General features: G+C 51.4%; 2 protein-coding genes across 8 annotated transcripts in view; one reads left to right on the plus strand and one right to left on the minus strand.

Annotated features, from left to right (window-relative positions):
• TNIP1 (TNFAIP3 interacting protein 1) overlaps positions 1–17,835 on the plus strand; it is a 50,910-nt gene extending 33,075 nt beyond the window's left edge. For 4 of the 7 annotated variants that reach the window (XM_055428819.2, XM_055428817.2, XM_088838553.1 and 1 more), the window contains 11 exons: positions 1,466–1,586; positions 5,381–5,470; positions 7,111–7,176; positions 7,338–7,469; positions 9,735–9,863; positions 12,230–12,358; positions 13,743–13,868; positions 14,409–14,474; positions 15,125–15,316; positions 16,112–16,202; positions 17,338–17,835. In XM_055428819.2, the coding sequence (XP_055284794.2) occupies positions 1,466–1,586; positions 5,381–5,470; positions 7,111–7,176; positions 7,338–7,469; positions 9,735–9,863; positions 12,230–12,358; positions 13,743–13,868; positions 14,409–14,474; positions 15,125–15,316; positions 16,112–16,202; positions 17,338–17,372 (1,177 nt within the window). In that variant the 3' untranslated portion in view covers positions 17,373–17,835. Of the gene's footprint in view, positions 1–1,465; positions 1,587–5,380; positions 5,471–7,110; positions 7,177–7,337; positions 7,470–9,734; positions 9,864–12,229; positions 12,359–13,742; positions 13,869–14,408; positions 14,475–15,124; positions 15,317–16,111; positions 16,203–17,282 lie in introns of all 7 variants that reach the window. The other 3 variants (XM_055428820.2, XM_055428822.2, XM_055428821.2) reach the window with 3 other exon arrangements.
• A 541-nt stretch (positions 17,836–18,376) lies between these two features.
• Positions 18,377–26,329, minus strand: GPX3 (glutathione peroxidase 3). The gene is made up of 5 exons (XM_055428825.2): positions 26,165–26,329; positions 21,690–21,843; positions 20,367–20,484; positions 19,822–19,921; positions 18,377–19,398 (listed from the first exon to the last, which is right to left on the minus strand). The coding sequence occupies exons 1-5, from the start codon at positions 26,249–26,251 to the stop codon at positions 19,177–19,179; spliced, it is 681 nt and encodes a 226-aa protein (XP_055284800.2). The 5' UTR covers positions 26,252–26,329; the 3' UTR covers positions 18,377–19,176.
• Positions 26,330–27,699: the final 1,370 nt, after the last annotated feature.

Here is a 27,699-nt window from a genome sequence, read left to right on the forward strand (position 1 = left end):
GCAAGAGGAGGGCAGTGGTGTGTGGCACTGATTCCTGGGTTGAGAGCGCTGAGCCCTGTGCCCAGCTCTGCTTTGGATGTCAGGTCTCTTGGTCCTTCTCCTCAAGTATTTCCTCTCTGGTCCATTTAATGCCGTGAGGAGTGTTTGTGTATAAAGTGCCTTCAGAGCTTCAGAAGGTCTGGACGAAAGTGCACTCCTTTCTTGGGAACCTGCCTGTTAGCAGCAGCTTGCTGGCTGTTGGAGACAGAGCTCTGGACTTTGCTGCCCTCTGCTGGTCACCATCCTGTCCTGCTCTGTTTCCTGAGAACCTTCAGGGAATGCTTTTCTGGGCTGGCTCCTGGTCTCAGACTTAGTTGTGCGTCAGAAACACTGAGGTTCAAGAAAGGCGTTGCAAGTTTGCACTCTCCACCCTCTCTCCTGTGCTGAGATTCTGATTCAGTGGGTCTGGGGGCGAGACCTAGGTGTCTGCATTTTCCAGTGGGCCCATAAACACGTTTTCTGTAGTTACAGTGTAAGTGGGTCCAGGATCACCCCAGAGAAACACTGGTCTTGACTATCAGAGCTCAGCCCTTTGAGATCACGTGGGCCAAACCCTTCACCCTGCAGAGGGAAACTGAGGCTATTTTCACATGGAACCCAGCTGGCAAACAGAATACGAAGAAATCCATATTTCAGTCATACGTGAATCCACAGTACCATTTGTCTTGTATCTTTTATCACCTACTTTATTATTTTCTTAAGAATTTAATTTGCATCATGTTTTTACTGAAGATTATTTTAAAGAAAACTTACACTAGAGTAACTGGAAAACAGCATTACTTGGAATGAATAGAAGATGCCTCCAACAATAAATACAACAAAAATGGAAAGATGATTAATTCTGGTGAATTGCCCACTGAAGGCTCTGAACCTTGAAGGCTGCTCTTTCTCAGTCAACACAGGACATTTGCAAGCACCTGAGAGGTGCTCAGGACCTGTGAGCACTAAACTGAGACTTACCCCATACAGGATGTCTGAGGATAATTGGAAAGGGTGGAACTTTCTAAGAGAGTGTAATCCAGGGTTATTTCTTTATTTGGCCGCACCACGCAGCATGCAGGATCTTAAGTTCCTTGACCAGGGATCAAGCCCACGCCCTGCGATGGAAGCCTGGAGTGTTAACCACTGGACCACCAGGGACGTCCAAATCCAGGGTTATTTAATGCAGTGTGGATGTATCCTGAAGATCTCGTGTATACAGACATCCCACAGTTGGGGATAGATTGTTAGTGAAGATCAGAGAATTTCAGAGAGGTCGTGCAGAGTGCTGTGAGGATGCCATTTGTGGTTCCACCTGAGGGCAGGTCTCAGGGACTCTCCTTACTCCCCAGGACTCAGCTACAATTCAGACGAGTAAGATGTCTGAGACCCCCTGTCTCTCTACCTGGGGCCGGCAGTATGACCTCTCTGTTTGCCTCCAACCCAGGGAGGAAAACCTGGAACTTAGGAAGTTGTTGATGAGCAGCAGTAAAGACGGTGCCTCCGGGCGGCCAGGCTCACCCAAGATGGAAGGCGCAGGCAAGAAGGGGGCGGCGGCACTGCAGCAGGTATGTGGTTAGAAACTTCTCCCCCAGATCCCGATGGCCAGTGCCCAGCCTCCGGGGCAGTGAGCCAGTCCCACTGCTGGAAGGTTCTAGTTGTTAGCATTTCCTTGGCTTGTTCTGACAGTCCACCTCCCTGGAGCTTCCACTTCTCAGCCCATATTCTGCTGCCAGCCACAGGGAGCGTCCCATTCCCTGGAACACACGCTTAGCCTGTGGGCTGTGACCGTGGCTCTGTGGGGTCCCCACACCTTCTCCAGGCTGAACAGCTGCATCTTCTTCGGTCATTGCTCGTAAAGCCAGTGTCGAGTCATTTGTGCTGTCTGGTCATCTCCCCTAAACTCATTCCAGTTTGTCAGTCTCTTACAGGGTGGCTCCCAGAATCAGTTTAATGTCTCAGATACTCCTAGTGGACTTAGGATGTTAGGTTGAGAGAGCCCCTGAGGGGACTGTGTTAAAGCTCCTGTGGTCGTGCTCTGGGAGCCTCTGACATGCGGAGAAGAGGGTGTGGGCTGACTCAGCAAGGCCTGCAAATGCCCTGGGCCCACTTGGCTCCTCCCCACTGCCGCTCCCAGTGCTGGCTCACATCCAGTTCCTGCATGGGAGCTGGCTGGCCCCTCGCCTGGTCTGTATCTTCCTGCAGAGCTGAGTACCAGCTTTTTACTGACATATTTTTCTTCTCTAATGAGGTTTAATGGCTGCACAGCCATCAGTGTCTTTAACAATCCCCACATTTGTGTAATAGCAATAATTATCCTAATAACTTAATTCCTTATTACTACGTGACAAGGTAGAGTTTACCCAGGATTTGCAAATTCATTGTCTGGTTTGGACTTCCTCTCTACCTTTCAGGGAGGCAGGGCGGGGATTGTTACTCATGAGGCTGCCATGGCTGTTTATGGCAGGAGGTTTGGAGAGGCCGTGTGACATCACACTGTTCAGATTCCGGTATCCGCCTGCTGCTGTCAGGCAGACATGGGGTGACAGGGCGACGTGCTGATGAATGGCCTTCGGATTCACAGCTCACGAAGCCCCTCTCTTCTTCTGTTTACGCCTCACATCAGGGCCTGCCTTGTCTGCCCTCTTGTGGAAGTGCCTTATGGATTCTCCTGATCTCCTCTGGATTCATGGCAGTGTGGGCAGCCCTCATCACTTTTCCAAAGCCCTTGACATCACTGGTGTCTGGAAAGATCAGATGCTCTTACTGCCTTGCCAGGGAGGAAGGTCGCATAAGAGGCTTGCATTGCAGGTGATGGTGAAGCCTGTGCCTTGCAGTTACATGTGGGTTAAATGCAGGCTCAACCCACTTCTTGTCAGCGCTGCCACCTTGGACAGGTTGCATGAACTTTCTGACCTCAGTTTCCTCCTCTGTGAGATGGCGATAATAACACCTACCTCAGAGGGTGATTGGAGAGTTCAGTGATGTGATGCCTGTGAAGTAGGTTTAGCACTTGGCAAGTGGTAAACTGAACATTGACTGTCACTTTTAATGACAGATTTGGTCTCTCTTCTCTGTGGACAGGGGCTTCCCTGGTGGTCAGCTAGTAAAGAATCCACCGCAATGCTGGAGACCTGGGTTTGATCCATGGGTTGGGAAGATCCCCTGGAGAAGGAGACCCACACAGTATTCTGGCCTGGAGTCCAGTCCATGGGGTCACAAGGAGTCGGACACGATGGACCGACTTGCGTTCACACTCACTCATTCTCTGTGTAGCTTAAGGGTGCACCTCCAGGAGCAACCCCTCTTCCTCCTTCCCCAGTAGTGTTAAGCACAGCTCCCCTCCAGGAGGCATCAGGCTTCTAGGGGCAGGCCCATCTCTCACTTTTCTTAAAGGAGGTGGCGTCCCTGGAGGACTCCCCTAGCCCTCTCCCCTTACTTCTGGGTTCTGTGGTGTACTTACAGACCTTAGCCTGCAGGGGCGCTTGAGCCTCACAAGTTCATTCAGGCCTGCCAAGTCACAGGAGTGTGTGTGTGTGTGTGTGTGGGGGGGGGGGGGGGGGGAGTGGGAAGGAAAGGAATGTAGAGAATGTGGGCAGTGACTCCAGGACAAATGGTGTCAGGCCTACAGGATGTCAGAGGTTGGGGCCTGTCCTGTTTGATCTTGTACTAAGAGTATGGACCTTGGCCTACATTATGCAGGGCCTTAGAGGTAGAACTGGTGTTCAATTTCTTTTCTTTCCTTTTTTTTGGTGTTCAGTTTCTGAATTGATGACATCCTTCTGCTGTTTCACCTCAACGCTTCATATTTTAAAAACATTTTTTTTAAACTTTTTATTTTGGTATAACTGTAGATGTGCAGAAGAGTAGCAGAATCGTGCAGAGTGCCCTTCTCCCGCCTTGACATCTTACATAACCATGGTTCAGTGATCAACACCAGGAAATGACCATTGCCACGATACTATTAACTAAACTACAGACTTGGTTCTGATTTCTCGTGTTTCTCATCCATGCCCGTTTTCTGTACCAGGATCAAATCCAGGATCCCACGTTGCACTTAGTTGTGCCCTCTCTTTGGTCTCCTCTGCCTGGGACAGCTCCAGTGGTTCTTGTCTTTCATGAGCTTGAGGCTTTCAGCTATTTTATAGAATGTCCCTCAATTTGGGTTCCTCTGGTGTTCTCTTATAATTAGACTGATGTTGTGGATTTGGACAAGAAGACCACAGGAGTGACATCTTGTAACACGTCAAGGGTCCGTGATGTCAGTATGTCCATTTACACCCAATCTTGATCATTTGGCTAAGGGTCTGTCTGTCAGGTTTCTCCATAATAAAGGAACTGATTTTTCTTTTGTAATTAATAAATATTTATTTTCGAGGATATACTTGAGACTGCAGATGCGCTGTTTCTCTTTGTACTTATTTAGTAAACACTGGCAGATCTTGCCTGCCGTGATTATCACTACAGCCTTCTAATGGTGATTTTAGATTTCCCTCCTTCCTTCTCTGTTTACTGATTGTAATTCTTCTTGTCCCTTCTCCCCCATTTATTTTTTTATTCATCTGTTTCTATTAATATGGACTCAGGATATTTTATCCTTTGACTTATAACCCAACACCGTTGTGATTTATTTTCTTGTTCAAATTCTTCCTGCTTTGGTCATAAGAAGTTCTTTTCAAGTTATCTCCTATGCCCATTTGACATGCCTTTCTTCTGATGATGATGATTGAACACTTCCTTACTTTCTATAGCATCACAAGTTGCTCTATACTCACCTTATATTTTCCTTGCCCCAGCCATGAAATTAACCACTTCTCCAAGGAGCCCTGTTTCTTTTTGTTGGAGAATGCTATTTAGAAACCAAGATCTGTGCTCATTGTTACCTGAGTGACACTGCTTTAGGCCCTCTCAGAGGCCAGAGCAAGGAAATACACGTACTGATCACACATGCACACGTGTCTTTGTATATTTTTTAATAAAACATTTGAAAAATAAACACTTTATAAAGTATTTTTAAAAATAGTTAACTCTTGCCTTCAGAGGACTTTTGGCTGATGTGTGGAGGAGGAGCGGGCAGCTGGCAGTGCCATAGAGATAGAGCCTGACCAGGGAAAGAAGTGTCTGTGGGGAGGGCGCGGGGGTAAGAAGGGCCTCGGAGCCGCTGAGGATCAGGGAAGGGGAATAATGGTCTTTGTGGACGTGCCTAAGAGGCTCAGTTATGGCTGGGACTGGTGGGTGAGAGGGTAGAGAGGCAGGAGACAGGGAAGCTGGGTCTCAGGGGTCAGTAGCCTTGGAAGAGCGCTGAGTGGGTGAGAATTGCTGTTTGAGGCTCTGCTGCAGGCCCCTCTGTGTTCCTCCTCAGGCTGGCGTGACGACAAGTAAAATCCCAGAGGTGGGGGCCCTGGGAGCAGCTGAGAAGAAGGTGAGGATGCTGGAGCAGCAGCGCACAGAGGTAGGTGGCTGGAGGGGGTGCTGGGGGTCAGGGAAGATCCTCCCCCCTTCCGGGACCAGCAGGACAAAGGCCCTTCCTGGCCCCTGGCTCTGACTGGTCTCTGTGATGAGTTGTCATGGTGACCACTGAACCATCTGCCCAAGGATGAGACATGCCTTGCCCTGGGCTCTTGTTTCCTGACCAGTCCCCCTGCCCATAGGAGTCACTCTGAGGACATGGCATTCAGGGCATGGCCTATAATTGTGGAGGGAGGGTTAGTTTAGAAAGGCTCCCATGGTGAACCTTGAACGGTGGCGAGAAGTTGTGATAGGAGGCAAGTGCAGCGTCAGGAATGGGGAGCCTGTCACCTGTCGCCACGCAGCTGGCTCAGGAGGGTCTGTCACAGAAGGAGAGACGCCTTGCCTGCTTGCAGCACTGCTCCCAGTCAGCCAAGAGTCTCCAGAAATTAAGGCTCTTGCCCTTGTGTCTCATGCATATTCCTTCCCTGATGTTTCTGGACCAGAGGTGGGAGCCTAATCCTCTCCGTTGACCGAGCCACTCCTCCCCACTCAGCTCAGGCCCTTGTCTCAATCCCTGGGCCTCTCTGCCCTCCCTTATCCTCCAGCACATTTGAAAGTTGGGCTCCACTGATCTTCTGTTTAGATGCATATTCATTTTAGTTTTCTTTCTGTATTGCTGTAAGATATATATATTTATTACAAAGATAATATAAAAAAATACTCATTATGAAAAGATGGAGCATCTCACCTCCTGGAGATGACCACAGTTGATAACAGTTCTTCGCATATTCCTGAATTTTGTCTGTGTACTTACTAATGTATGATGTTTGTAAAAATGATATCAAAATACCACATTGTAGATTGCTCTTTTCCTTTCTTAAAATTAGCTGTATCTTTGAGGGTATTTATTATATTTATATATAAAAGCATACTCTGTGATTCTTTAATTCTGAGTACTTTTTATCATATTTTAATGTTTTTGGAATTGGGAAGGATGCCCTTTCCATTGTTTTACTAATTTAATGATGTTGGATTGTTTTCCTTCACTGAAGAATTGTTGATATATCAAAATTATGGCAAGTAATTAGTGTCATCTCAGAACATAGGCAGTGTATCAGGCGCCCAACTTTCTGAGTAGCTGTGCAGTGCTCCATTTTCTGTTTAATTCTATCATTTCCTTAACCTACTTCCGATGCTTAGGTTTGCCTTGATCTTTTTTTTTTTTGCAATATAAACGTTGTTGAGATGATCACTAATACACATATTTTTTACACACTTGTGCAAGTGCTTCTTTTGGCTACATCTTTCAGAGTGGAATTATTTGGTTAAAGAGAACTTGAAGTTAATACATAGTCCCGAATTGCCCTCTGCATGGGTGTGGGTCCCATAATTCTATACCAGAATTATGTACTGTTTCTGTGTCTTGGTTTAGTCTTGCTTTCCTGGTGAAGGTAAAATGTGGCAGTTGATGAAGGTGACTCACTTTGAGGAAAGGTTGTGAGAAGCATGGGATCAAGGCAGCATATGGACCCAGCACTCACACATGCTGCACGACGCACCTGTGAAGCTGGTGGTAGTGGCGTTGGCTCTCTTTGGTCCTCCTCTGCTTATCTCCTGCTAACCCCAGTTTCTCCCCCGCAGCTGCTGGAAGTGAACAAGCAATGGGACCAGCATTTCCGGTCCATGAAGCAACAGTACGAGCAGAAGGTATTGTGAGGGTGATGGGAGCTCCAGGCCGCACCCCTGCTTCTCCGCTGGGCTCTCAGGGCATCCTCAGTGCTGTGCATGCTGCTTCCCTCGCCACAGCCTTGGACTGTGGGTGTCCACCCCGGCCCTCACAGGCTCCCTCTCTCTGTCTCTGCTCCCAGATCACGGAGCTGCGACAGAAGCTGGCAGACCTGCAGAAGCAGGTGACCGACCTGGAGGCCGAGCGGGAGCAGAAGCAACGCGACTTTGACCGCAAGCTGCTCCTGGCCAAGTCCAAGATAGAAATGGAGGAGGCAAGTATGACTGTGGGTCTTGCAAACTCAGCTCCAGAGGCCTGCTCTCTTCTCCCCATCAGCCAGGAGCTGGGGGTGGGGGTCGGGAGACCCGGTTCCCTCTCTGACTCCGGTAGTCAAGGGCTGTGTGGCCTGAGGCAAAAGCGCTTTCCTGAGCTCTGCCTCAGTTTCCCACCTGAAAATCGAGATTGGATTAGGTATGTTTTTCATTTTTTTCTTTTTTCATATGGAGAGCTTTCTGTTAAAGTCTCGTGGTCTAGGGAACTGTACAGGGAAGCACAAAATGTGAAGAGATTCCCAGGCCTGCTCTAGCACACTTGATGGGGGTGGGTGCTGTGGAACCTGCACAGTGGTGATGGCTGTTGTCGGGGAGGAGCTCCAGCATTAGAGCTTCCTTTAGTCCTTCATCCGGTCACCGTTCAACAGTGATGTACCAGGCACAGCGCTGGGTACACAGAGTCAGCAGCGAACGGCCAACCCTGCCCCTGGGGGAAGAGACAGAGAACATCTAATTACAGAAGAAAATGAGTGGACGTGTGTTAAGTACAGCACGGGAGGAGTTACAGGGAGAGAACGTGAAGGGAGATCAGATTCATCCAGGGGGTGTGGCGGTGGGGGGAGTGGGAACAGGTCGTCTGGAGAAGGAGCACCTGACCTGTCGTGTGTGTGACTGACGCCAGTCAAGGCCCTGATCCTGGGATAGCTTCAAGGGGAAAGGCCGTTTGACCCCCAGGCTCTCCGTGTTTCCATCTTCATGAGAATTAGGCAGAGGCTGCTTTTGCCTGACTTAGAAATGGCCATTTCCAACGTGGTTTGCATTTCAGAGTCCCTCCCATCCACAGGGGCCTTCTCCGAGCAGCCAGCCTGCTCTGGTGACCGTCCCGTCCCTGGGGATGTGTGTTGTGGGGACACTGCCAGTCTTTTCTTGTGAGAGCACAGTCACAGCTAGGGCAGGCAGCCTGGCCCTGGCTCCTGTCAGTGGGTGGGCTAAGTTCCTGGCATCTGACTTCCTGGTCTGCTCGGGGAGAGGTGGAATTTTCAGAACAAAGTGTGGCCCGGTGGATACGGACACGGGGCCATAGAGGCTGTGCGGACCCAGAGCCTCTTATGCGGGAGTCTATAATAACTCCCACAAGATCCAGCCAAGGCTGCTCTCTGTCATCTCTGGCTGAAAGCAGCTCACCAGCCAGTTTGTAGAATATTGATATGGTCACACAACAGTTACAGTTGGGAGTTTCCCCAGACCATCTCTCCTTACCACCCCATCCCCCAGTTGCAGGCCCTCCCCAGTGGTCATCACTGTTTCCATTTGGATGTATCTTTCCAGGCCTCTTAGCACACATAAATACACAGAAATAGTTCTGTGTGGGTATGCCTGGCCTTTGCACCATACTGCCCTCTTCTATTTTAAACTCTCCCTTTGGCTTGCAAGGGAACAGAGAGCACCAGAATTAGGAGACCTGATTCTTATCTAGCTCTGGCTCATTGTATGGTCTTGGATAAGTCACCTCTGGATAGTCCTATAAAAACTCTAGGACTCGATGCTCTCTGAGGGCCTTTCCAGCTGTCACTGTTTGGCATAAAGAACCTGGATTGTTCCATAGTATGTATGGAAGCGGGGCTTCCACCTTGAAGCCTTCCCCAGTTTCTTTTCAGCAGGAGTGTTCTTTCTTTAACCTCATAGGACTTTGTTTCTCTGTGGAGGACCCCTTTCCTCATCATGCTGTGTTTCTGTTTGAGAGTCTTTTCTCCACTAGAGTTAGAGACTGTAAGAGCTGAGAGGTCTTTTGGAGACTGTTAATCACATCACTTTCTGTGCATCGTAGAAGACCCCTGTGTGAGCCTGGTAGAAACTGTGGCTTTTCTCTCTATAAATTGCAGTCAAAATTTTGCACTCAGCGTGGGGGCTCACAGATCTCCTGAAGCCCATCTGTGGCTACTGTTATGAACCCCTTATCCATGGCAGATAGATGGGCTTAGACCAGAGAAGGCTGTGACAATGCCCGAGGGCTCACCTCACTGTTGGAGGAGGTGGTGATGGAACCCGGGGCCTTCCACTCAACTGAGCTGTGCCCTGTCCTCAAGGACGTGTGGACATTACCACTCTCACGCGGGTGTCTTGCACAGGGCCTTGTGCATGAGCATCGTGGGGCTGTGGAGCGAGAGTGAGCGGGGGAGGTGCGGTCACCCAGGGACAAGGCAGGCGGTCAGCGGGTGTGGGCCCCCTGCAGAGGCTTCCTGTCACCAGCCCTGTGTCCCCTGTAGACCGATAGGGAGCATCTGACAGCAGAGGCCAAGGAGCTGCGCCAGAAGGTCAAGTACCTGCAGGACCAGCTGAGCCCGCTCACCCGGCAGCGAGAGTACCAGGAAAAGGAGATCCAGCGGCTCAACAAGGTGGGTGCAGCCAAGGTCCGGGGGTGGGCAGGGCTTCCCTGAGCCCTGCTGCAGAGCCCACCCCATGGCTGGTACCCTCAACCCTCAGCTCAGGAGGGGTGACTCCTGGGTCAGGGGAAGGGTGCTGAGGGCCTGGGCGCTGCCCCAGGGTTTCTGCTGCTTCTGCCCTGCTGCCCACATGCTGAGTGCCCGGCTGAATGAGTTGGGCAGGCCCTTGGACGTGCTGTCTGCTCACACAGTGCCAGCCACTCATAGTCCGGTTTAGCTCTAACACCGCTTCCCAGGAAGGCCTTCCCGAGTCTCCTTCGAGTTTCCCTGTTCTGTGGCTGAAACACCAGCAGCTTCTTTCAAACCCCTCTGGCATTTTCTTGTGATTACTTACTGACGGCCCGTCCTCCCATCCAGTGTTGGGAGGTGTGCGTCTTCACCAGGGCACATACCCCCAGTGCCTGGCACCAAGCATGTGTTCAGGAAAAACTCACTGAAGGGAGTGGATGAGCTCTGGCCTGAGTTCCTGCCCTCGAGAAGGGGAATCCAGGGAGTTGCGGCCCGGTTCAGGGGTGGGGCTAGAGCTAGGGGAGCCCAGGTAAAGGGATCCCTCCGCTCTGAGCCAAGGTGAGGGGCAGCGGGCTGGGCTGGGGGATGGTTCTAATCCCAGTTATAGCCCCTGTAACCTATCCGGGTCTCAGTTTTGCCATCTGAACCCTGGCTGGAATCATGCTAGCCCTGCCCACCTTCTAGTGCAGGGTAAAGGAGTGAGCTGATGGAGAGGCTTTGAAAGGAAACTTTCTCGAAGGCTTAGGTTTTCCTCCTGTTCTGTCTGCCTGCTCTTTCTGCTCACAGCAGACTCTCTTGTGAGTTTGTATTCACTGGGTCCCAGCCCTGCTGGGGTGACTCTGCTTGGTTTTGGTGTTGGATAAACATTGATGATGCCGAGTGTGGGGCTTTGGGACTTGTTCTCATTGAAAATAAGGATCTATCCCAAGCTGGGGGACTTGGGGCTCTAAATCCAGGCAGAATATTATATGTGGTGCTGGTTGTAGAGATGACCCAGGCAGGATCACTGCCCTCCAGGTTTCTGTGCTGTGGCTGGGGACAGAAACTTGTAAGGATGACCAGCGCAAGGCTCTCCCTGTCCCTGGACCTCAGTCTGCTCATCAGAAAAATGGGACAGACGGAGGGGGAGGTGCAGTCATAGCCTTCCCTCGAGCATTCTAAATTTACGCTTTAAATGTATGTACATAACTTTTATTTTCTTTGCCTACACCATGTCTTAGCTGCAGCATGTGGGATCTTTAGTTGTGGCATATGAACTCTGAGTTGCAGCATATGGGATCTAGTTTCCTGACTAGGGATCGAAATCAGGCTCCCTGCATTGGGAGCTTGGAGTCTTAGCTGCTGGACCAGGAAAGTCCCTTGAATTTACTCTTGGCTCTGCAGTTTCCTCTTGTTTCTGGGGGAAGTCAAGGAGACAAAGAGGGGCCTGAGTCCACGTTGGGCAAGGTTTCCCCAGGGTCCGGGGAGGCACTGTGAGCAGTGCTGTCACATGGCCAACAGAGGCCCTGATGTCCAGGGCGCTAAAGTCTGGGTTGTGATGAGGATGGCCAGTCTTGAGAGGTGTTCCAAAGTTCTCAAGAAAATGTTAACAGAGTGGAAGGAGAAAACCAGTTAATGAACAACTTGTGAGCACACTGTTTATGCAAGGGAAAGTATTCTGTGAAGGTAGTAAAACAGGGCTTTTACAAAAAATCTCAAAATGTTATTTGGTGATATTTCAGCCCATTTTCAGGGTCGGAAAGGTAAAATATTAATTACATCAAAATTAAAATCCAGGCTAATCTAATTACAGAAGACCTGGGGATGGAGGGGTTAGCTTGGTGGGAATGGGTTACGGAAGCTGGAGAATCTCTGGGCAGGTCCAGGAGATTGAGCTTCTTCCTCCAAAGGACTTTGTGCTCTTTCTAGGTCTGGCTGCTAAGAATTGAGCCACTTATCCTCAGGGAAAGGGAGATTTCTCCTTTCCACATAAAGACCACAGTTTAGGCTGCTGGTTAAGAGCACATACTGGCTTTGAATACCTGCTTTGCCACTTACTAGCTGTCTAACCTTGGACCCTTTCTCTGAACCTCAGTTTTCACATCCATGAAATGAGGGTGAAGGTCACAATTTTTGTTCCTAGGACTATGGATTGGATTCAGTAAAATGATGTGTGTATAGTGTTCATCTGTAAGATGGCATTTATTAAACGGTGGTGGTTATTATCCTTATCATGATCAGGGTCTTTCAGTGGGGCCTGACCCTTTCAATGGGACCTGACTTCCCAGGGCTTCTGCTCACGGGCCCATCTCCTCTCTTCCTGATTCCAGGCCCTGGAGGAAGCACTGAGCATTCAGGCCTCCCCGTCCTCTCCAACAGCATTCGGGAGCCCAGAAGGAGCTGGAGGCCTGCTAAGGAAACAGGAGCTGCTCACGCAGAACGAGTTGCTGAAACAGCAGGTGAGTTTGAAGGGAACGGGTTAGGTAGGTGGTGCCCAGTGGGAGTTGGAGCATCCCTGAGGGCGTAGGACAGACCTTGAGTCATGCAAGCTGTAATCCATAGTCCACTGTCTGGCCATTGGCCAGGACTCCTGTCTGGTATAGGTTTATCCTTGCCAGCAGTGTATCCCTATCTAGGTCATTTCTCCACCACTGTCATGATTTAAACATTTTGATGCCCCAGCTCTGCTATTATTTCCCTAATATTTTGAAAGCAAAACTTTTTAAATTTATGTTTTAAAATGAACTGTTACTGGAGTATATTTGATTTATTATGTTCTGTTAATTTCTGTTGTACAGAAAAGTGAATCAGTTATACATATATCCACTCTTTTTTTAGATCTTTTCCCATGTAGGTCATTGTAGAGTATCGAGTAGAGTTCCCTGTGCTGTACAGTAGATCCTTATTATCTATTTATGTATAGTGGTGTGTGTGTCATGGAAGCATATGTTTAAATAAACTCAATAAATGTATTTAAAAGGGAACTTTAGATTTCTCCTGCAAATGGGAAACCATTTATTATTTGTCATAATTAGAAAGTAACTATAAGCAATAAATACAGTAAATGCAAAACTGTGTTGTTAAACTCTAGCTAGATACTTCTGCCTGATCATGGCTTTGTGCTTAAGTCCTCTGTCCCTTTATTTAAGGGAAATTAAATACAAAAGAGGTGCTTAAACACAGTAGCCTAAAATGCAGACCTTCTTGTTGAGGGACACACGGGAGTGAAGAAAGTTGAGAAGGCTTTGGTTCTCGCACATGCTTCTGTGCTATTTGCTGCCATGCTTTAGATCCTTCTAAATCGTCCTGAGCCTGGTCAGCTTCTCACTGATCTGCAGTGAGGAAGTGAAACTGCAGAGACAGGGCCCCGCCCGCCCCTTCCCCGCCAGGGTGCCAGCCCCCACCCCAGAGCCTGGGGAGAGTTTTGTAGGGCCCCTGCTCTTGGCACCGGGAGACCTGAACTCCAGTCCTCCACTCAGACTGTCTCTGTGGCCTCCGCCTCTCTGTGGGTCTCTGCAGAATGGAAGGATGGGACTAATTTTGATGACTGTTGACCAGTTTTGTGTTTTTTAGCCATGGATCCTTTTTTCAAATAAAGCCCTAGATTGAAGCCCAAAATATAAGATCGAGGGACCCAGAACTACTCTATTTGTAGTTGGGGTTGGGGCCAGAGGTACACCTATTCCTCTCCCCATAGGCATTTTCAAGACAGGGTAAAACCAGCTCTGATGCCTGACTCCTGTCAGAGGCCCAGGATTCTGGGTCTGAGCAGGTCTGGTCCCCCACTCAGAACTGTCCCTCCTCCCTCACCCCCTTCTCCCTTCCTTCCCACCTCCCCTCTAGGTGAAGATCTTTGAGGAGGACTTCCAGAGGGAGCGTAGTGACCGGGAGCGCATGAATGAAGAGAAGGAAGAGCTGAAGAAGCAGGTGGAGAAACTGCAAGCCCAGGTCACGCTGTCCCACGCCCAGGTGAGAAGAGCAGGACCGAGGAGAGGGCAGCTGGCTGTGCCCATGGGGAGGGGGCATGGGTTGGAGGGCCCTGGCGACACTGGCTGGCAGGACACTCACCGATTCTCCTTCCAGCTCTGCTGATACATCTCTATGGCCCTCAGAAAGTCCTCTCCCTTCTCTACTTGTCCTAGCCCTGGTTTTCCACAATCAGTTTTGATGCCTTTAGAGAGCAAAAGTAGGACTTAGCTCTGAGCCATCCACTCTTTCCCACACTGAAGCTAAAAGGTGTGGATGCCGAGGCACAGCAGCGGTGAGGCTCATGCAGCCGTCCTGACCTGTGTTCAGACCGCCCACGGTGAGCAGGCCTTACCCGCAGTCCCCAGCCTGGGCCGTGCTCTGCCCCCCAGGCCCTTTCCCACCACTGGGCCGGGCCGGACGGCCCAGAGTGACCGCCTCGTGCGTTGGCCAGTCCACCCTGCTTAGGCCCTGGATCCAGGCCTGGCCAGGAAGTGCCTCTGCCGACAGACTTAGACTTCTCTCCCTCCCTCTTTCTCTCAGCTGAAAGCCTTCAAAGATGAGGAAAAGGCAAAAGATGCCCTGAGACAGCAGAAGAGGAAAGCAAAGGTGAGGAGACTTGAGGGAGGAGGCAGTAGTCACTGCATTTTACCTCCTGCAGGGAGCCGCGGTCTGACGGGGGAGGCATTGGTTGCTCAGGTGTCCAGCTAACTAATGAGGCCCCAGGAGGCACAGTGGGGAAGAATCTGTCTGCCAGTGCAGGAGACACAAGAGACTCGGGTTCAATCCCTGGGTCAGGAAGATCCCCTGGAGAAGGAAATGACAACCTGATCCAGTATTCTTGCCTGGAAAATTCCGTGGACAGAGGAACCTGGAAGGCCACAGTCCATGGGGTCACAAAAAGTCGGACACGATTGAGTGACTGAGCACACACACACCCAGCAGATGACAGAATGAATTATGAGCTCGACTACATGTCAGGTCCTCTGTCCGTTTAAGATGTGGTGCTAAGTGCTTTATAAACAAAACAAAAAACGCAGCTGGAGCAGTTAGAACAGAACATGGTAAAGAACAAGTGTTAGGGCATACCAGCTGTCATCATAGTTGATATTCTGGGCCCATGTGCAGCCTTCCATGGCCACATGCCAGTCTTCAGAGAACTGAGACTCTTAAGTGGAGAATGGGAGATGGGATGAATGTCACTGGAGTGGCCCATGCAGCCTGTCACAGACCAGAGCCAGATGCCATCTTTCTTGCAGACCTCGGCAGACCGCTACCACCTGGAGCCCCACCCGGAGCACCTCTGCGGGGCCTGCCCCTACGCCTACCCACCCATGCCCCCCATTGGGCCACACCCCGGCTTTGAGGACTGGTCCCAGATCCGCTACCCCCCACCCCCCACGGCCATGGAGCACCCGCCCCCACTTCCCAACTCACGCCTCTTCCGTCTGGTGAGTCCGTGCCCCCTCCCTCACTCCAGGACACACACACAGGCCAGCCAGACACATGCCAAGGGCAAGGTCAAGTGAGAAGGTCAGAAGCTGCATCGTTGGCCCCTTGGGAACAGACTGTGGTGTGCAGCCTGCCATCCCCGGGGCAGGACCTTCCAGCTCAGGGTTGCTCAAGGGCCCTGGTATGGGACAGAAAAGGCTGGGTAAGGGAGCAGGGCCAGCAGGAAGGCTCTCTCCTGCCAGCCAGGCCAGGAGTTTGACCTTTTTCATGACCTCCACATGTCACCAGGTATAAAGTCTTCACCATGCATTCTCTCCCTTTGCTTTTTCTTCGCTTTTCCTTCTCAGTTTACCTTTTCCCTTTTCCTCCTTTGTTTCTCCTTATCATTCTGTCTCCAGAGTTTCTGACCCCTCTCTCGTTCTCTTCAGTGCCCCTGTCACAGCCTCTCAGGCATCCCCCCCTCAACCGGTCAGTGCCAGCTGCCCCCGTCCCATCCGCTTCTCCCCGCTCTTCTCCCCCATGACCATTCCTTACGTGCATCTTCAAACCCTGGAGCATACTGTGGGACTATAGAGCCTTGGATTCAAATCAAAGCTTGACCACTTGCCAAGCTGGATGACCTTTGACAAGTTACTCCACCCCTTTGAGCCTCAGTTTGCCAACCTGTAAAGTGGGGTTGGTAACCTGTGTTGTTGTAAGGATTCAGTTACAGTTGATTAATATAAACTTAGTCCTGTTCTGGCACAGTAGCTGCTACTATGGTTATTGATTACTAAGCACCAGTTTTGTTGCAGCCAGAATACACCTGGCAACTGCCCTGTGGAGGGGTTCGTAATCAGAGCTCCCAAGTGATGGACTCACCTACAGCCAGGCCTACGGAACCAGGTGAGTGTGACTCCTGGTAATGGGCCTTGGTTTATAAAAAGATAACTTTTTAATCTGCCAGGATTGTCCCAATTTGAGGGCAGTCTTGCTACTTTCTGGTCTCAGTGGAGGAGAGGGCCAGGTTTCTCAAATAGTGTTGAGAAGAAAGGGATGGTGACTGCCCCATGAAGGAGTTGAAACCATTCCTTCCATTGATTATAGTTTAATGTTCTAAGTGCCATGCTCTGTGTAAGATGCTGGGGAGGCCTTGGTGGGAGGGAGTGAAGAACTATGGCTGACTTGAGGATCGACATAAGTCTGGCTTGGCTGGAGCCAGGAACAGGACCTTGTAGGCCCCAGCAGGAGGGCTGGTCTTTATCCTAAGGAGAGCCTGCAGGCCTTGGACATTTTAAAATGGTCTGTTTGCTGGTTGCGAAAGGACTCTGGGCCCTTAGTCTCTCCCTCGCTTTCTGAGAGACTTTTATGGGTCCTTGCCTGTGGGGGCTTCTGGGACCAGAATCGCAACTAGTGGGAGCCATGGGGAGGCCAAGTCCATCTCAGCACAAAGAGGAGTTTTCTAAAGGTCACAGCTATGCAGAAATGGAGCCTGCCATGCCTGGTGGTCGAGGGCCCCACTGCAATAGTGTGGGCAGAGGCTGCAGGGCAACTCGGAGGGGGTGTGGTTTGGAGGATCTCGTGGTTGGGAGGAGGAGGTGTTGGGCTGGTCAGTCACTTTATCATTACTTTATCATCCTCCTGGAGCCCTAGGGGTTCTGTGGAGCCATAGGAGCCCGCTTTGATGAAGGCAGAGGGTGGCCAAATGGGCAGGACTGCCCTTCTCCCAGAACTACATTTCTGGGATCTGGAACCAGACTGACTAGGTGCCAACACTTCCAAGACCTGGGACTTTGAGCAAGTTTTTAAAAACTCCTCTGTGCCCCACTTCCCTCCCCCATAAAGGGGTAATAATCTGCCTGCTTCCTAGGTCTGGGCAAGGATTGAATGACAAATGTACCTAAGGTGTTTTGACCAGAGCCTGGCACTCATTAACACCCAACAACCCCGGTGTTTTCCCCACTCTTACTATATTCGTTTCCACAGGACTTTGAAACCTGCTGTACTGCCTCATCTTTAAGTCCTAAATTTGTTTGTTTAGAGTCCACCAAAAATGACCGTGAAGGACCTCAGTGAAACAAGTCCCCTGGCTCCACCTTCATCTCACAGAGCCAGATGACTTCAGATTACTGGAAAGCTAAAGGCCACAGGCTCTGTGTGGCCAGAGCTGCAACCACTCGGGAGGCTGAGATGGATGGCCAGCTTGAGCCCTGGCCCCAACCTGGACGGTCTGCAGACTGGAGAGGCTCCATCCAGAAGGCGTCCATCTGGGCCTCTCCTTTGGAGTGACTGGGAAAAGCCCACTACTGTGCCCCCGAGTGGAGAGAGGTGCCATCGCCCTGGACCTGCCGTCCTCTGCGGACAGTGCTGGCAGATGTCGATCTCCAGCCGAGAGACCCCCGTTGGCCGAGGGGCCCCAGCCTGGAGCCGCCAGGCCCTCAGCTGGAGCCTCGTGGTGTGGAGGCCTGGACTGGGGTGGCTCTTGATCCCTGGACAGCTGTTTGCACGAATCTTGGACATAAATCCAAGTTGGAGATCAGCATTTTGTGACCAGATTTCTTTTATGCCCTGGCTAATGTGCTCCACCTTGTCAACCAGAGTGCTGCTTTCCTGGCCCCTCTTCCTCTGTGCCCTCTTCCTCCCAGACACACCCCCCTACCCCCACAAGAGTACCACCATTACTCTTGGCAGGTATCCCCTGGGATCCTGCTCAGAGCTTCTATGAGGGTGGAGCATCCAGGGGCTGGGGGTCAGGCAACCTGAGTTTACACTCCAGTCCTGCCCCTCACTTGTCAGGAGACACTGGGCAAGGCCTGGCCCTTCTGTGAGCCTCAGTTACCTCATCTGTCAAATGGAATACCTCATCTCAGTGCATGCTACCTTAGAAAGAACTGTGGGGTGACAGTAGATGTGAGCCGGTTTTATAGACTCCAAATGCTGAGTGAGGAAGCAGGGCAGGCCTAGGTAGAAACCAAAAAGCAAGGACCTCAAGCCCTCCATTCATTCCTTCCTCCCACCTCCAGCTTTCCTGCCCCTGTGCTGGGGCAGCCCCATGGAAGAAGCACAACAGTAGGCTCAGCTGCTGCAGAAAGGCCTTTACTAGGCAGACAGGGTGAGTCTAATGCCAGCGGGTCAGGGTGAGGGGAGAGGACACGCCCCCCGAAGGAGTGGGGTGGCATCCCTGGCTGGGGGCCTCAGCCTGAATGCACTAAGGGCTGGACCCTCAGACAGGCTCAAGGGAGGTCCGCCCATGAGGGCTTCGGACCCCTCCTTCATGGCGATGCCGCCCCTGACATGGGGAACGTGGCCCCTGCTCTCACATCTGCCTTGGAGACTCTCAGGGAACACTGTGGGGTGGGGGGTAGGGGGTGGGGGAGGGCCCTCAGGAAGGAGGGAGGCTGTGTGGTGGAGAAGCAGGGGGTCAGGCAGTGCAGCAGACCCAGAAACTTCCGGGCATTTCTGGGTGGTGTTTGGAGGCAGTGAGATGCCAGCCTGGTAGGGTGAGGTCCTGGTTAAAGCAGAACAATTGAATCTAGAGCTGGTTTTTCAGTTTGGACTCAGTTGAAAGTGGATGATTATCACTGGAACAGAGAACTGGAAGGAAAGGGAAATTCCTCTCTGGCATTCTCCATGGCACACGGCTGTTGCCACAGGTTGGCACATGTGGCTCTGTACTCGTGTGTACACACGCCTGTAGGCATGTGTGCAAATGCCCATGGGCAGAGCAGTACAGACAAACGTTCATCTCAGGCTGGGCCTTGTGTAAGAGTAAAGGGGCTAGCATGGGAGTGTGGCATAGTTGGAGAAATGGGTTCCTTCCTGAACAGAGTCCTCCCTAGTCCATGTGGTGGACATGGGGGTGAGGTGGGATGGGCCTCAGTTACTTCCCCTTGGTCTCCAGGACTGCCCGCCGCCGCATGTAGGTCAGGATGTCCATCTTGACAGAGTTGACAGTGGTGCGGTGGTACCAGCGCATGATGGGGATGCCGTCTGGCCCCACCAGGAACTTCTCAAAGTTCCACCGGATGTCATGGACCTTCATGGGTTCCCAGAAAAGGCGGCCAGGTGAGCCTAGGAGCTCCGAGGTAGGAGGACAGGAGTTCTGGAGCAGAGACGAGAGAAGTGTCAACTCTGCTTGGAGCCCTTCCCACCCTCTTATCTCTCCTCCTTCGCAGGACTTCTCGGGGGAAGGAGAATAGCCCGGCATTGAGAAAAGAGCACCAGTCTGGGAGTTAGAAAACTGAATCCCAGCACCAGCTTTTGTTCTAGCAGATTGTGAGACCCTAAGCTTGTCCCTTCTGGGGCCTATCTGTAAAATGAGTTGATGAGCCCCTAGGGTCTACAAAGCCCTCTAGTTGGACTAATAATCAGATGCCAGGAAACTCCCCAAGAGCCCAGGAACAAAGGACGGTGGCACAGGCCTTGTCTACGTGGCCTGGGGCCAGAAGCGGCTGCAGCCCCGTCCGGAGTCAGCATCAGCCAGGGAGAGAGGCCCTTCAGGAATGTGGCTTGACTGTGTACTTACCTTCAGGAACGTGTAGAACTTCTGCTCTTTCTCCCCGTTCACATCGCCTTTCTCAAACAGTTGGAAATTGGGGGTGAAGCCCCCACCTGGTCGAACATACCTAAGAGGAATGTTTTTGCATGGGTCCCAGGGACATGGGTTCAGAAATAAGAGGAGGGGACAGAACTGGGGAAGGGGGTTGGGAATCTGGATTTTATGCTATAATGGGCAGTGGGAGCCAGTGACTGTTAAATGGACACAGCTATAATGTGGGTCAGCAGTCTTCCTTCAATTTGGTAACTGCTCAATAACCCCTGCCCTCAACCTGTCCTCCCCTTACCCCAACGTGACTGACAGCCATCATCCCTGACCCTGTCTCTCTCCTGGTACCTCTTTCACTTGTTCCACTAAACAGGGTTCCTGGAAGGAGAGAGTAGTTCTTGGTGGCTGATAAATATCCATCATGAGTAGGGGCCAGCATAAAAGATGCCTGGAGCCTGGGCTGGGGCGCAGGGTGGGAGGGACATGCTAGAGGAGCTTTCTCAGGACACTGAGTCAGCACTCACTTGAGGGTGGCTAGGATCTCCGAGTTCTCTCCCGGTTCTTGTTTTCCAAATTGGTTGCAAGGGAAGCCCAGAATGACCAGACCAAATGGTTCAAGCTCTTCCTGCAGTGCATTCAGTTCTGAAACAGGGAGAGAGCAGAGATGGGGATAGCCTGGTGAGGAGTCCCACCTCCCGTGTACCATCCACCTGCCCACCCCATTGTATAGCTGAAATCACTGAGGCCTGACGGGAAGGGACTTGCCCAAGATAATCCATTGAATGTGGCATTGCTGGCATTCAAGCCCCATCCTTTGGAGTCCAACCTGTATGGGTTGGAGGTTTGGGGGAGAAGAGAGCAATGTGCTTCCTCAAGTTAGTAATCAGTCACCCACTGCCTAAACCCACCACCTGGGCCTGTAGGCTGTGGGCTCCTTCAGGACTCTCAGGACTGAGTTTCCTGAGTGAGAACCATCCATCCCTGGGAAGAAGGCAATGACTTCCTTGGGGTGGCATGGAGCCCTCACACCACTCCTATACTTTGGGTATTCAGGGGCCCAGGGGAGAGCCTGGCCCAGCTCTCCCTCCTCTCAGCGCCTCCTGGCCTCTTGTGCAGCATCCATGTTCAGCCCACCTCTTGCCCAAATGCACTCTGCTCTATTCCAAGGGCTACATGGAAGCATTCTAGACAGAGCACTCACTACCCACTGGGCCATCCAGTTCACTGTCATTCCACTTCCAGGAATTTGCCCATGACTCTCAGGCAGAACATTCTAAGTTAGTTTGCCCTTGCCTCCCTCCCACACCCCCAGAGCATTTTCTGGTGGGTGCTGTCAGATGCCTTTGGCTTGCCTGTCCCCTGGCTTTTGACTCTGACCCAGCTAAGGAGAAAGAAGTAGGGGGTACCAGGGATCATGAAACCTGGTTCTGTCACCAACACACAAACTCTGGGGACTCAGGCCAGGGGCCGAGAGAAGCACTGAGGTAGATGGGCTGAGGACAGGGGAGAATTTCTCACCAAGAGGAAGCTACTGTTTCTTACTCCAATGGAAGTTCCAGGCACAAACCCAATCTCCTCCATCCTTCTTCTTTTAGGGCAATTGAGATACCCAGAGATGAAGGATAACTGAGAATCTTTTAGAACATGTTTGTAGGGGATCAGACCTCAGGTTATATAATTATTTTCACAGAACCACGGAACACAGTAGGATTCAGGTACAGGGTTTGAACTCTTATGATGACCATCACCCCCATTCTCCTTGCACCAGAAAAGCTCCTGTGATTGGAATGTGCCCAACTGGCAGAAACAGCCCCAAACACAGCAGGGGAAAAGCGGATGGCTCTTACCAACGTACTGGCCCGTCAGGCCTCAGTAGCTGGCCACGTTGACGAAGAGGATGTATTTGCCAGCATACTGCTTAAAGGGGATGTACTCATCCCCATCGATGGTGAGGGCCCCGTACTCAAAGATGGTGCCGCCCACACCAGCATGGCAGTCCGTCTGCAAGAGAAGAACCAACAGGGAGCGGTTAGAGCCTGAAAGGAACTCAGACACCACCATTTTCAAGATACCAGGGAGTGGCGGAATACATTTGCCCACGTGGTCTTGACTTGCCCAAGAATTCAAACTGGACTAGAATTGAAGTCTCCTAATTCATTGTACAAGATAATAATATTAAAAGCATTTAATAAGCTGGTGAGTGCTATGGAAACTTGGAGAAATAACTATGGTCATTATTTCTGCATCTCTTGTCAGTTTAGACAGTCATCAGGCAGGCTGTGAGGGAGACTACCCCCGTGCTGGTGTTATTGGGTGGGATGGTGGAGACTGGGAAGCTGTTGGGATAACGCAGGCAAGTGATGATGAGAGCCTGAAGTAGACCATCGTGAAGGAAGAGCTGAACAGAAGCGAGGAAACAACAGTGTGGAAAATGGTGATTCAGACGTTTCCAATCTGGAGAACTGGAAAGCTGAGGCTGTTGTTCAAAAATAGGGAAGTAGGATGGGGGCCAGGAATGGGGCCAGGCCTGCTGGGAGGATTTAGTGGGATGGTCAGGATAAAGCCCAGTGCCTGGCACAGACCCGATGTTCCCTGCATTGAGCAGTGTGACAATGACCTTACGGCCTTACTCTTTGCCCAGCTGCTGCTCCACAGTCCGCCTCCAGGCGGGTAGAGTCAGTGTACAATGGGCTGTGAGTTGGGGAACCAGCTCTGCCTCTAACTCCCTGTGTGGTCTTGGACTTGCCCTTTCTCTTTTCTGGGCCTCAGTTTCCTCATTTATAAAGTGAGAACCTTGAACTGGACCAGCTGTTCTGAACCACGATGGCTTGACAGCATTGCTTTCAATGGGAGAAGAGGGAACTGCCAGCAAATGGGATGCTGAATTTACACCTACCCCACCCCTGACTCTATCTTCATCTGATCTCTACCATCTTTTGATACAGACTACAAAAATCTGCATCTACTCTTGAGAGAGCATCATGGCATCACTACCACAATTAGCAGGTGGGCTGGCAGTCCTGGCCTGGACATCTGAGGAGAGGCGGGAAGACAATAAACAAACTGAATGCAAGCTAGCATTATAGACCAGAGACAGGTGGTTGGAGTTAAGCACTCTATTCTGGCCAGTCCTGGAAGACTTGCTGTTAAGGTGAAGTGCACCTGGCCGAGTGCACCAGCCGAGTGAAGAGAGCCGTCAGGGCTGGTAGGGCGTAGCCCTGGGCAGGTGTAAGAAAGCCACTCTGTCTTGGAGACTCCATAGGCCTGCTGAGCTGGGGGAGCTGGACTCCTTCCACATGGCCATTCCCTGACTGCTGCAAGCGTTCTTCTTGGCTCGGGTACGAACTCCCTGTTTCACATGAGTCTAATATTCCATGCCCCGTGACTTCTGGTGGTTGCCAGAGGCAGGCCTGAGATCTAAGCTTGACATTCCTCCAGCCCCTGGGCCTCTTGGGCCCCAGCTGGGGTCAGCTCCAGCTCCAAATGCAAACAGCCAGGACACAACAAACACACCCTAGCTGGTCACAGGGGTCTAGCAGCCAGAAGGCCAGGCCTCCTGCCTGCCTCTCCACTCCACCCTGGCCCAAAAACAAACTGAAATGGGGAGGAAAAAAAAGCCAAGAGGTTGTCTAAATAAGGGAAGCTTGAAAACTGCGGGAGGACCAGCTTCTAAGCCCATTTTCAGGATGGGGTGGGGCAAAGGGAATCTCCTCTCATTAGATTTGAGTCTTGCTGGCTGTGTGTCCCTGAGCAAGTCACTTTCAATCTGAGTTTCCATCTGTTGATGGGCGAGGAAAAAACCACCTGTCTCCTCAAATGGCTGTGGGAATTTGCTAGTAGATTAAAACCATCTTGAAAGCCTCTTGGAAAGAAACACAGCCCCCGTCCCCCTATCACGGGGTAGGGTAAAGGGCCCACAGCCTGCTCTCAGTACTGAGCATGTGCTCCACCTCCTTATAGGTCCTGCCCCTCCTCTTGAGGGTCCCTGGAGTCCCAGAACCCTGCACCTTAGCCAGGAGGTCAGAGGAGATGGGGGTTGGGGTTGGGGAGGGTACCTCAATCCTCCCACAGTTGCATAAGACGGGAGAGTTCAGACAGCTTGAGAGTGGGAGGGGAGACCCTGCCAGGACCCTGGCTGGCTTGCATTGCTGGTCCGGTGTCTCTCTCCTCACTCATCTTACCACTCCCAACAGTGTGAAATGTGAGAGGAGAGCTGGACTGGGGGCAGGAGACCTGAGTTCTAGGCCTGGCCAGGCCTCCCATGCGACTACATGTGACTACTCCGGTCCCTTCTCTGGGGCTTTGGCTCCTTGATTATGAGATGAGGTCAGATTCAGGGCTGTCTAGAGGGCTCTTCAGCTCTGTCAGCCGATGGTTCCTTCATTCTATGTGCCTGATTTAGTCACCTAGAAACCAGCGGTTACTAGGAGCTCACGCACGTCAGCAGCTATTATTCTCTCTAGCCTCTGTGAAGTCCTTTTGTAGGGAAGGACAGGGAGCCTGGGCAGCCTTAAGATGGATTGGAGAAGGGACAGTGAGGAAAGGCTTTGTTCCCCAGTCCCTCCCTTTGAATTGGGTGGAGGCAAATATCCCTCTGGGGCTGTCGCCCTTTGTCCATCCTTTTCTACACTTGCCCCCGGCCACCTGCCTTGGCCCTGGAGCTGAGGGTAAGATAAGTTGTGCTTGAGTCCTAGAACCAGAGGCTGTGACATTTCAACCCTCTCAAGACCTGGGAGGAAAGATGGGGCAGGACCAGACTGTCATTGGCTAGCAAGTCCTAGCGGGTTGCATCTGATATGATCATACCCCACTCTAAGGCTTTTCTAGACCATACCCATCCTGTTTTCTCTGAATCCATCTATTCCTCCCCAGAGTTCTACAGAGAACACATGGCTATGATGAGCTATTCATGGGATCCATGTTCTTGCCTCCACCTTATTAAAACAGGGCCCCATCTTCCCGTCTCTGCTTCTCTCCAAACTGAGGACTGACTCCATGATACTGCCCTACCCATGGTCTGCCCTCACTTCAGTTCCACACCCTCATATCGAAACTCAGACCCATCCCTGCCCTGGAAAATACCTTCTGAATTGGAGATTATGAACAAGACTGGATACAAACCCAGAGGCTAGGAGGAAGTGGCCCCATAACCATTCAGTCTCTAGGCTGACTCCCAGGAGAGGCTGACCGATTAGAATTTAGGCTGAGGACAGGACAGGGGATAGAAACAAGCAGAAGTAACCTTGCATTTTTAATGGGCTTCCTGAACAATAGATAGGATTATGGAAATAGAATTGTGGAGTCATAAGATCTTAGAATGGAAGATTTGAGAAGCACAGAAGCACAAAGCTTCTTGATTTTATACAGGTGAGGAGTGTGTGTCAGTGTGTGTTGGTGTGTGTATGTATTGGGAGGCTGAAAACAGAAATCTCTCTCTTTGGGTCTATGCCTGGCTCCTGACTCCCCACCCTGGGGAAGAGAAGAGGTCTAAGCATGCTAGGTCATCCCTGCTCCTGACCTCAGCATCCCCACTCTAGCTAAGGAGCACACGCTCTATTGAGGGTAGACTCAGGCTCAAGAGAATTCTGCCCCTCCTATGGAGCCGGCAGACCAATAAGGGCTGTGGCTGGTGGGTACTGAGGCTGCCCCCAAACAGGAAACCCTTCAGAGAACGGGTGTGGGTTTTGCAGCTTCTCCAAGCATCTCCTCTGCAGTCATCAGCCTCTTTGTGCCCTGTGCTCTCACCTCCAGCGGACGGAGAAACGGAGGTCCACGAAGGATGAGAGGTCTAGTCAGTGTCCTGGGCGTTCTTTGCTGCCAGCCCAGAGCTCCTTCTGTCAGCCTCTTTTACCAGTATCCCAGAATCCTACCTGCATTTATGCTTAGGCTATTTGTGCACCACACATTGCCTGCCGTTCTCCCTGGGAACTCTGCAGTCACCCAGACCCCGAGTCTCCAGGCCATTTTCTGGGCCCCCCACCCGCTTCAGGGTCCACTGGAAGGGAAGGGTCTCAGAAACAGACGGTGGTCTGGATGTAGCAAGGCGGCCCGGAGGTAGCGGAGAGGAAGAAAGTGTGAACTCTGGAGAGACAAACCTTCCTCCCTCATTCATTCCGCCCACCCGGAGCACCCAGGTCTCCAGCAGATGAAACTGCGAGGAGTCTGACGACAGTCTGAGTGCGCCGAAGACGGAGGCAACGGGAGTTAAGGGCGTCTCTCGCACCTAGGTATCACCCTTCTAGAGGGAAGCCCTCCCCGAGAGATGGTGACACCTGCGGGCTGTGTTCTTTCCCCTGGCCCCCCACCCCAGAGGCTCACTCACCTTCGACTTCTCCTGTCCCTGGCTCGGCGGAACGAAGCCGGCCAGGAGCAGGGAGAGAAGGCAGGATGCCCGGAAGAGCCGGGCCATGATGGGCTGGGGGTGCGTCTCGGCTCTCCGCAGACGCTGTCTGATCCCGGGCCCCGGTCGGTCTGAGGTGTCGCCTGCTCTCATCCACCTTTCAAGCCCTCAGCGATGACCAATCCGCGGCCGGGCCGGAGTCTTTGTAGCCAATCGCAAGGCGCCTGGCATTTCAGGGGCGGGCATGACTTCCCCTCCGCTTCCCCCGCGGGGCGACAGTGACATAAGCAAGTCTGGGCCGAGAGATGGGAGCCAGGTGCTTGTGAACCCGTAAGGCAGCCCCCTCTTATTTCGACTCCAAAGTGCTGGAAGTGGCAAGCACCGTGTCCTCAGCCCCGCCAGAGAAGGGGTTTTAAAAAGCACCGAAGAATTGATGGAACTTCCCTTGGTGTTCCCTGTTTCCTCCTGCCTCCATTCTGGTAGAAGGGATATCAAGGACTTAAAATGTTAGCAAGATCTGGAGTGGGACCTCCAGGAATATTTTACTCTATGTAGGCTTAGTGGTTAAAAAGCAACGAGTTGACTGCTCTAGAATTTTTGAATGCAGCCCCATTCCCTAGAACATTGGGATTCCTCAGCTGATTTGAGAGCAGAAAATACATTTACTCCCTGTGTAGTCTTGAATATATTGCTTTCCCTCTCTGGGTCTCAGTTTCCCGAACTGCATGATGGGATTGGTTGATGCTGTCTAAGGCCCTTCTGGTTCTGGCTAGATGACTTGCTTCTAAAAATAAGTGACAGACCTCGACCAGGAGTCCCTTGAGAGTAGGGACCATAATCACCAGCTGGCACAGGGCCTAGGACACATCAGGTGCTTAGTATTTGTGGCATTATTCAGGCAAGGATTTGGGGGTTTCCCTGATACGTGAACAGTGAACTTCCAGATGTTCAAGCTGGTTTTAGAAAAGGCAGAGGCACCAGAGATCAAATTGCCAACATCCGCTGGATCATGGAAAAAGGAAGAGAGTTCCAGAAAAACATCTATTTCTGCTTTATTGACTATGCCAAAGCCTTTGACTGTGTGGATCACAATAAACTGTGGAAAATTCTGAAAGAGATGGGAATACCAGAACACCTGACCTGCCTCTTGAGAAACCTATATGCAGGTCAGGAAGCAACAGTTAGAACTGGACATGGAACAACAGACTGGTTCCAAATAGGAAAAGGAGTACGTCAAGGCTGTCTATTGTCACCCTGCTTATTTAACTTATATGCAGAGTACATCATGAGGAACGCTGGGCTGGAAGAAGCACAAGCTGGAATCAAGATTGCCAAGAGAAATATCAACAACCTCAGATATGCAGATGATACCACCCTTATGGCAGAAAGTGAAGAGGAACTAAAAAGCCTCTTGATGAAAGTGAAAGAGGAGAGTGAAAAAGTTGGCTTGAAGCTCAACATTCAGAAAACTAAGATCATGACATCTGGTCCCATCACTTCATGGGAAATAGATGGGG

Source organism: Moschus berezovskii, chromosome 8 (assembly GCF_049115385.1).
Source record: "Moschus berezovskii isolate FMDL1 chromosome 8, NW_MosBer_1.0, whole genome shotgun sequence".
Taxonomy (NCBI): Eukaryota; Metazoa; Chordata; class Mammalia; order Artiodactyla; family Moschidae; genus Moschus; species Moschus berezovskii.